The sequence below is a fragment of the Chrysochloris asiatica genome, unplaced genomic scaffold, assembly GCF_000296735.1.
Source record: "Chrysochloris asiatica unplaced genomic scaffold, ChrAsi1.0 scaffold00002, whole genome shotgun sequence".
Classification (NCBI taxonomy): domain Eukaryota; kingdom Metazoa; phylum Chordata; class Mammalia; order Afrosoricida; family Chrysochloridae; genus Chrysochloris; species Chrysochloris asiatica.
The window spans coordinates 32,237,272-32,247,840 of NW_006408520.1; the positions used below are offsets into that span (position 1 = coordinate 32,237,272).

The following is a 10,569-nucleotide window of genomic DNA, read 5'->3' on the forward strand; positions in this document are numbered from 1 at the left end:
ACTGTCCAACTTTCACATGTCTATGAGGTTATTGAAAATACCATGGCTTGGGTCAGTCACACCTTAGTCCTCACACTAACATCTTTGCTCTTAAACAGTTTAAAGAGGTCTTGTGTAACAGATTTGCCTAATGCAATTTTCTTGACTGCTGCTTCCTTGAGTGTTGATGGTTCATCCAAGCAAAATGAAGTCTTTAACAAGTTCAATCTTTTCTCCATTTATATGGATGTTTATTGATCCAGTGGTGAGGATTTTTGTTTTCTTAATATTGAGATGAAGCCCATACTGAAGGCTGTGGTCTTTCATCTTCATCACTAAGTATTTTAAGTCCTCTTCACTTTCAACAAAAAAGGTTGTACCATCGGCATCTGGCAGGTTGTTAATGAATCTTACTCCAATCCTGATGCTATGTTTTTCTTCATATAATATAGTTTCTCAGCTTGTTTGCTCAGCATACAGCTTGAATAAGTATGGTGAAAGAATACAACCCTGTCACACACCTTTCCTAATTTTAAACCATTCAGTGTTCCCTTGTTCTGTTCAAACAGCTGCCTCTCGGTCTATGTACAGGTTCCTCATAAACACAATTAAGTGTCCCGGAATACTCAGACATCACAATGTTGTCCATAACTTGTCATGATCCACACAATTGAAAGCCCTTGAATAGTCAATGAAGCACAGGTAAACATCTTTCTGGTATTCTCTGCTTTCAGCCAAGATCAATCTGACGTCAGCAATGATATCCCACTATACTATACATGGGCATTTTCTGTTCATAGTCTCTAATCCTTAACATCAATCTACATTGTCTATAAAGAGTATTGTCTGATGAAAATGACTAGTAATGAAACAGTTATATATAAAAACATCTTGTTCTTATTTTACAGATTCAAGATGGCAGCTGGCATAAGACAAAATTTCTTTTTCACTCCCAGGATCCTAGTCAACTTCCAGTGATTGAAATACAAAAATTTACTCATCTCAAAACAGGACAGAAGTACTACATTGAAAGCAGTTCTGTATGCTTCCTCTAAAGTTCAGAATTCATGTTGGCCAGATTATTTCTGCAGAGGGAAAAACAGACAGGACGGTAATGTAATATATGGAATAAAGCATTGGCTAAATCTTAAATAATCTCAGGAAGAAAAGACTTCCTCCTAAGAAGGAGAAAAAGGCATTTTTTAAAAGACTATGATTGATAAACTATTTAATTCTTTTAAAATTTATATTGATCTGAGCTTTCTTAGAGAATTCCCTAGAACTGAAAATTTATGAACATGGAATTCTTCAGGGTAGCCTATATGTTTTGACTGTCTGATAGCAAAGTACCCATTAGACAGCTGGAGACGCAGAGCACTATGGGGCAATACTGGCTAATGCTCCCAAATGTGTAATGCTTCTGTCTAAAAATTATAAGCCACAGTCTTATATGTTTTATCTTCCCAAATAACTAAGCTGTATTCAAGTCCCCAATGGGCATATACATCTTAGCCGATGGTACACTACCTCTTATGTGTTGCCTTTCTGTGTTGCTTGGTACTCTTTCTAAAACAAGGTGCTTGTGGCTTTTGTAGACTATTTTATTTCTTTTTTCGTCTTTGTCATTCTTTAAGAGTGTATGTACTGATTACATCAAGATATGTTTTGGTTGTTAGTACTTATTTTAATTTGTTTGGTCACATACTTAATAATAACAAGTAAAACATTATTTATGTGAAGAACTTGTTCTGTTTTAAAACTCTCTTTGTGGATATGGAATCAAAGCCAGCACATTGTATTCTGAGCTTATTATACACAAGAGAAGTTGGAGATTTCTTTTGTTTTTGTTTTATTTTTTAAATTGTTGTAAAAAATATTATAGGCCAGCTACATCCAGTAGTAGGTTTGGGGTAGAATTTGAGGACTATAATGTGTTATTTTTTAAATCCATGATGATCATCTGGAATGATACATTGTATATATATATATTGTAAAGTTTTAATTCAGCAAACTTTTTAAATTGCTGCTGTGTTAAATTATAAAAAACCTTTTGTTTCTGCTCAGTAGAATATGTTTGTAATATTCATTGATTTTCTTTTGCTGTTCTTATATTTAATACATTGGGACCTAAAATATTATTCATCCTACCAATCTTTAAAGCAACATTTGAGGGATAAAAAAAGTCTTTTGATATCTAGAAAAGGCTCGGTTCAGTTTTCCTTTGTTGTCAGACAAATATTAGTTCAGTATTAAAAAATAAATAGTATATCTCTTGGTACATAGAAAAGCTTCTTCATCCATTTAAACAAACCTTTAGCCATAGCAAACCACACTTACCTATCTATAATAAAAAATGTGCTTTAAATCATTTTGGTAGTATTTGTCTTTTTTCTTTTGTTACCATGTCTTTTTAGTATATATTATGCCCTTCTGATATCTTTCTGTATATTATATTACCTGTATATTTGCATTCTGTATGTTTACATTATCTTAAAAATGTCTGTTAAAATGTACAAAAGGATTACAAGGCCTATTCCCTAGTTGTACAAAATGGAACCATGGCAAAGATCTAATTGCTTATTTGATGAAGATATCCTTTAAAAAGGAGCACAGAGGTTGGTTCTAAATGAAACAAACGTAGTCTGTAATCTTCATTATACTTGGTATACTGTTCAAAAACACAAAACAAAATCCTTAGCTCAGAGACACAGATGTATGTTTTTCCTACAGATCATTGAGGAAATAAATATAGAATATAAGAACCATGCTCTATTTGAGGGGGCTTCAAAATGTTCTTGAAAAACTGGAATTAAAAGATAATGGGAATCTGGGACCCATGGCAAGATGGCAGAGTAGTCAGATGCACTGAGCTGACCCTCTGCAACAAAGGCATAGGAGACTGAATGAAATAGATACAGGTGGTGATCCTGGAACCCTGAACATCAGGAGATAGGACAGTGGTGGGCTGAGTACCAATTGTAAAAGGTAATTGGTTAGGAGCAGCCAGAAAGAAGTAAAACCAGCAAACTGTGAGCAGGCATGGAATGGTGCCCCTTTTTCTGGAGACAAGTGAGCCTACCTCCAGAACTGCCCTACACAGAGAACAAAGAACTAACTGTGTTTGAACTTTCAGTCTCTACCACGTCTACCACGAAACAGGGTGAGTGCCTGAGAACACAACAATATACAGTCATCAGTCAAGTATAAATACAATACCACAGTATCTGGAAGGAAAACACAATTTCAGCTTACATGAAGAAACAAGACAGAGTGACTCAAACAAGTGACCAAAATACAGAGTCAGAAAACATAACACCACACATGATATCAGAACTCCCTGATAAGGAATTTAAAAGAATGCTAATAAGGCAACTTCAAAGGCTTGAAAGAATGATCAAGAAAACTGTAGATCAAAACAAAGAAAATATGGACAAAACTTTAGAAGAATTAAGGAAACAAGTTGACAAAATGAATGAAAACATGGAAACCATACAAAAATAGCAATCAGAAAGCCAGAAGATTAATACTAAGAGTTCAGAAATAGATAATACACAGAAAGGGCAAAGAAGTTGAATTGAAGCAATAGAATGCCGAATTATTGACCTTGAAGAAAAAATTCTCAATATTCATCTGCTAAAGGAACAATCAGAAGAAAGAATAAAATGCTTCAGATTTTTTTCTTTCTTCTGATTGTTCCTTTAGTAGATGAATATTGAGAATTTTTTTGTATGGGACATTATCAACAGAAATAACTTACATGTGATTAGAATTCCAGAACAGGAAAAAGACAAAAAAACAAACAAACAAACATAGCAAATATTGTCTACGAGTTGTTGGAAGAAAACTTCTCTAACATCATGAAAGATGAGAAGATAGCTATTCAAGAAGTTGAACGAACTCCAAATAGGACAGACCCCAATAGAAAAGCACCAAGACATATTATAATCAAACTTTTCAAAACCCAAGACAAGGAAAGAACCCTGAGAGCAGCTCAAGAAAAAAAGCAAAGTTACCTACAAAGGAGAACTAAATTGATTTCTTAGCAGAAATCATGCAGGTAAGAAGACTATGGGATGACATATATAAAACTTAAGGGAAAAAAAATGTCAACCAAGAATCCTAAATCCAGCAATATTGCCAATCAAATATGATGATGAAATTGGGTTCTTTTCAGATAAGCAGAAATTAAAAGAATTTGTAAAAACCGGACCAACCTAACTAAAAATACTAAAGGGGGTTCTTTGGACAAAGAGCCAATATCAGCAAACAACCTGAGACTAAAACACTTGACATTATCACCTAGACTGAACCCAGGTATGGACGTATGCAAAGAAAACAGACTGACAATATTGAACCAGAAATACAGTTACAATAAAAACAACAATAAACCCAAAAAGTAAAAAGAGGGAATAATGTAGTTACAGAATGTCCAAATGAAGAGGAAGTCAAGTAGATTTCAAGAAAAATAAATAAAAATAAACCTGACTGTGACTCTAAAATCTAACCAAACCTTACTCCTAACCCTAACCCAACCCTTTCTAACACTAACCCTTTTCCTAACCATAACCCTAACACTACATGAAGTCCTAGGCTTAGCCTAGACCTATCCACAGTCCTAAAGCTAGCCCTCACTCCTTACTCCTACCTACCCCTTTTCCCCTTTATATATATAAAAAAAAAAGAAGAAGAAAGGAAGAGAAGGCAGGGGGCAAAAACAGTTGGCAGAGAATCAAACACACACACACATGAGAGTGAGTCAAAAATTATCCCCACTCTAGCTGTAGAATTTATTTTAATCAACTTTTATAAAAGACAAATATATCATTGTTTGACATAACCTCCTTGCTTTTCAATACAGTTTGTCCATCTGTCAAAGATTTCATATTCCCTTATTAAAAAACTGTTTTAGGATGGGCTGCGAACCAGAAATGTACCACTGTTTTCACTTCATTAGAGGTGAATCTTTGTCCTGGAAGGGCTACTTTCAAACAGGTGAAAGTCTGATGGAGCAAGAACAGAACTATATGGAGGATGCCTTAACACCTCAAAACGAAGTTTTTGCAGAGTGTCAGCAGGGTGGGCAGAAGTGTGAGGATGTGTATTGTCATGCAAGTTCACAATGCTCTTGGATAGCAGTCCTCTGTGTTTAATCCAATCTGAAGTTTAGCCTTCAACTCTTCAGTGAGCATCTCACTGTAACAAGTTTTTCCTGATAGCATTCTAGTACTGGCCCTTGAGAATCCCAGAAAACTGTAAGCATCAATTTTCCAGCTGAGGTTGACTTTTGAACTTTTCTTGGGTGGTAATTCAAGATGCTTCCATTCCATACTCTGCCATTTACTCTCAGGCACATAGTGATGAATTCATGTCTCACCACTAGTAATGATTTTTTAAAAGAAACGTTTACCTTCCTTTGAGTATTGGTCCAAATTTTATTTTGTTGTTGTTATGTGCCGTGGAGTCGGTTCCAACTCATGGTGACCCTGAACACGGTTTCCGAGGCTATTAATCTGACTCATAGCGACCTTAACAGGGTTTCCGAGGCTGTTACGGGAGCAGAACGCCTCATCTTTCTCCCGCGGAGCAGCTGGTAGTTTCAAACTGCTGACCTTGCGGTCCGCAGCCCGATTCGTAATCACTACACTACCAGAGCTCCTTTATTTGCAGGTGTCCAAATACTTCTGTTTATTCTCTTCCATGAGTTTTTTCAGTACCTATCTTTCAAACTTTTCAAAACCCAAATCTGTTGTGGATTATTTTATAGGCAGAGCCATGGCTGCTTTGCAACTGATTTGCTGCATCATCCACTGTCACTAATCTATTCCACAGAATCACTTCACGTGCACTGTTGTCATCAGCCGTGGACGCGGACAGGTGTTTTAATATAACTGGAGTGCAGATAATTTTTGACTCATCTGTGTGTGCATGTGTGCTTGTGTTTGTGTGTGTGTGTACAGTCAACATTTTAAGTTAAGAAAAAAAATTATAAAAAGAATGGAATCTGTCTAAGAACAAAAACTGGTTGTAAAAAAATAGCAGCCTTGATCTGCAACCACAGGAGACGAATTCATAAATTATGGAACATATGGGAGAACATGCAGCCATTAAAAATCATGTTTCCAGAGTTCAAAATGGCCACACCACATCCGACTGGAAGAGCCTTCACCTGTCTTTTTCCCTCCTTTGTTACCCCAATTCAGCCTCCCCTCCCAGTGAGTATATAACCATACATGTACTCCATTCAGGACGCATTTAACACCAGACCATGGTGGATTAGTGTGGAGACTGATATCTGTTACTATACACTTGTCTATTGTTTGGTAAAAAAGTCATCTTCAGCAGTGGGTTCCATTCCAGGGAAAAGGGAATCTAAGGAACATTGTCTTATGGGTTCTACCAATGTCTATCAAATCAAAATCACTTCTCAACTGGTAGACAAAAGGGAAAATCCTACTATACAATTACAGTCAGTCAGTTTCCCACATGAAGATGATGTTTACTACTTTGCATATCGCTCACTATTCCCTACGTGGAGTCCTGGTGTTGCACTGTGGGTTAATGCACTGTACTGCAAAGTCAGTTTGAATCACAAGGTCGATGGTTCAAGCTCCACAAAACTTCTATACAGGATCGCTATGGGACAGAAACGACTCAACGGCACTTAACAACAACAACAGCAATCCCTATATATCTTCAAAAATTGGAATCGAGAGATGGAGCAGCTGGGGACTTTAGACACAGAGAAGGAGTGGGGCTGTGTGCTGATGACCCGGAGGGCAGGCTTGTGGTGTGTACCCTTTGGTTGGTTGATGATGCATGGAGGGGATTGTAACCATGGCAATGAAACAATATACGATAGGACAAATGTAAAACTTATGTTCTTCCATGTAAACTATCACATAATTCACAATAAAACATTTTTTAAAAAATTGGAATCTGCAAAAAATCTCAGCAAATCTATCTTGGAAAGAAGTGTTATGTGAAACCCTGTCTGAAAACAGGTGTCCATTGGTGTCTAATTATTATGAATATACCTGTTAATTCAGAAATCACCCTTACGTTTTCTTATCTGCTCGGATACATCCTGGAGAAACTAATGAAAGGAACATTGGAATATCTCATGAGTATTAGCCCTACTTCTAAAAGCTTATGAGAATCCTTTATATTTAAAATTGTCCCTGTGCTAAATCCAGATGATGTCATCATTGGAAATCATGTTGTTCTTTAAGTGGAGAAGATTTGAACTGACAAAGTCCAATTCCAGATTTACTTCCTACAATTTACCAAGCAAAGGGGCTGCTGCAATACTTGGCTGTAGTGAAACATTTTGTTGTTGTTGTTAAGTGCCATTGAGTCCATTCCAACTCACAGTGACCCCTTATAGGGTTTCTAAGGAGTGGCTGGTTGGTTTGAATCATCAACCTTGAGGTTCAAACTAATTTTGCAGTCCAGTGCATTAAGCCACAGTACCACACCACAACTCCTAGTGAAGCGTTTACCCCTGGTTTATTATGATTACCATGGCCACTACCGAAAGGAAATTGTACTCATTTATGGCTGCAGCGTCAAAGAGACAGTGTAGTATGCCAATGATATTGCAACTTCGTGTGGTATAGTGAAAGACACTCTGCCTGAAATACTGAGCCATATTGCCTCAGCATTTGCATGAGCCACTGTTGTTTCCTTGAAGAGAAATCTAAAGACTTTCCTTGAAAAGAAATCTAAAGAGCACGTGTTGTAGTCTGGAGGAAAGTAGGAGTACAAAGAAGCTATACCACGGAGAGTACTTTGTGTGGCTGCAATCAGAGAAAATATAAGAGTTTACAGATTGGTACTTGAGAATTGGAAGCGATAGGAGCAAAATTTTGTGCTGGTTGATTTTGTTTGAAAAGACTGACATCCTAGTTGGAATATAACCTGTCTTCCAGCTTTGTTGACTTTGAAAATGATTTGATTGAATGGCGCTGCAAAGTAACAAGTGTTAATCACTTACGTTTTGGATGAAGATGAACCTCAATTTCTAGAAGAAGTTGACTACAGTGCAGAAAGTAATGATGAATTGTTGATGCTGAATTGGCTGACAATGCAGAAATACCAGAGAAATTAGTTTCTAGAGAACCAACTCAGACAGAAAGTAACTTAGGTCAGTTTGGTTTCAAGATAATGTGTTGTTAGTTCATGATGAAAAAAAAGTTTCTGTGATCATTGTGAGAAACAGAACATTTGAATACATATATACATGTACATGGAGTCCTGATGTGGCGCTGTGTGTTAATGCGCCAGATTGCAAAGCCATTTGAACTTCAGGCTAGGTAGTTCAAGCTCACCAGCTGCTCCTCAGAAACCCTATACAGGGTTGCTATGGGTCAGAATTGATTCAACGGCACGTAACAACTTAACAACAACATACATGTACACACATAACTAATTATTGGTAATACACATATATACATATACACACAGTGACACACCAGGACTCCACTTGGCATCTTAAACCATACATAATCTCTAGATAAAGACAATTATAAAGTTAATCTTTAGTCTAACATTATACAACTAACACATATATAGCCAACAACATACTAGCCCAATTTACATCTTCACCCATTTGTGAGTGAAAAAACAAAAATATTTGGTGCACATATACAAGAAAGAAATATAACAATTACAATCATCATATCTGCAACTGGTCATGTGGTCATAACTGGTATTTAGAACTACATTCTTCCACCACCCATTCCACATTCCCTTAGTCCTCAGCTAGTGGTGGTTCTGTGCCTGGTGGGGTAATACAAAACTCCATTCTGGAAGGGTTTGAACCATTAGTAGTTGTGTAGGAATTGGGTTGATCTAATTTTCCATTGACTTTAATCATGGGGCATGGTAATACTAAGAAATATCCTAAGGAATCTCCATTATTCCAGACATACTTTCCTTTACCTCCATTATGGAGTATCAATCTGATTTCCTCTTATTAATGAGGATCAATCACACCACCCAATAGTAACTTCTTTCTTTTTTTGTTGATCCAAATTGTTAGGAGCTGGGTATCATTCTTACATACTATTTCAGTAAACTAGTGTTGTGTATCCAGGTGAGAGTATTCCTACCTTTGGTATTAAGACCTCCAGACTCACAAAGTACAGGGTAGCAAGAATAGGAGACAAATATTTTGCAAGTGGGTCCCTAGGAGTAATAATGATTGGTGCTGCCCCTTGGCTTCTGAACCTGTGAATCCTATCTATTGGAGAAACATTTCCACCCTTTGGCTTCTGAACCTGTGAATCCTATTTGTTGGAGAAACAGCACAAAATATTAGACATTGGTTTAGAGTATATACAATCTCCTACAGAACATTGCCCCAACCCTGCAAGGCATTGCTAACTAGCTGATACCATATTGTGTTTTCAGAAGGCCAGTCCTTCGTTCTATCAAGCCAACTGCTTCAGGATAATGGAGAACATGGTAATACCAGAGAACTCTATAAGCATGGACCCATTGCCACACTTTTTTTTGCTGTAAAGTGATTCCTTGATCTGAAACGATGCTGTGTGGGATATCATGGCAGTGGATAAGGCATTCTGTAAGTCTGTGGATAGTAGTTTTGGCAGAAGAAATGCATATCCAGAGTGTCTATTCCAATAAGAACAAAACAATGCACTTTCCATGATGGAAGTAGTCCAATGTGGTGATGTTCTAACAGATACCTAAAATATAAATGTGGTTTTGAAATTGGGTAATGCTTACAGACTAGAAGAGTACCAAGCTGCCTAGTAGTAAAAGCCTAGATTGCCTTGAAGAGACTGTTGATGGAATTATGGATGTCAAAGGTAATTTTAGTGAGGGCTCATAAGGAAGTGGGGAGAGCTCTAACACCTGAGATGGTACAGAGGGAGAGAAACAATGGCAAAGAAATGGTGGCAGCAGAACCAGTAGACAAACACAAGATGCATGGAAGCTGGGTCACAATGCAAGAGAGCTGAAAGTCTTCAGGCAGGAGGGGTCTTGACAGAGTAAGGTGTGCCTTTAGGCATTTGTAGGTAGAGTTAGACTCTTCAACTCACTGAACAAGAAAGCTGAGTGCCTTCTATTGAAGGCTTACTGGAATAATGGGGTGCCTCTGGACACTTAACATTAGAACTAAACAGCTTTGTAATACTTGTATAAGCAAGGAAGAGACCAGACTGGCTTCTTCCAGAAATCAAGGAACCAAGAAGTAGACACTGAAGAGACAAGGAGCATAGGAAAACGAGCTGCCTCATTCTCAAAGGGTAGGGCTATAATCTCTTGAGTCTCAATACATGGGCCGTACCTTCTGGGGTTTCTATGGTGGGGACACAATTTCCTAGGTTTCAGAGTTGGATCTTTGCCAACTTGGTTCTGGAATGTGGAGTTGCCATGACCAAGGGAGGAGAAGGGCCTGCTGGGGCCCCATTTCCTCCACCCCAGCAGGGGCCTCTACTCAGAATCCACCGAGCATTGTGAACAACCAGAGTCTAAAGTTCAAGACCAATGCTTGTTGCTGTTGTTGTTAGGTGTCATCAAGTAATTTCTGACTCATAGCAACCTTATGCACAGCAGAACAAAACA

At 37.6% G+C, this 10,569-nt stretch overlaps 1 protein-coding gene and 1 pseudogene across 1 annotated transcript in view; both read left to right on the forward strand.

Annotated features, from left to right (window-relative positions):
- COL24A1 (collagen, type XXIV, alpha 1) overlaps positions 1–1,034 on the forward strand; it is a 562,513-nt gene extending 561,479 nt beyond the window's left edge. Inside the window, exon 58 of the mRNA XM_006831073.1 lies at positions 888–1,034. Within this exon, the coding sequence (XP_006831136.1) occupies positions 888–1,034 (147 nt within the window). The remainder of the gene's footprint in view (positions 1–887) is intronic.
- Positions 1,035–6,209: 5,175 nt separating this feature from the next.
- Positions 6,210–8,086, forward strand: LOC102831892 (annotated as a pseudogene).
- The last annotated feature ends 2,483 nt before the right edge of the window (positions 8,087–10,569 follow it).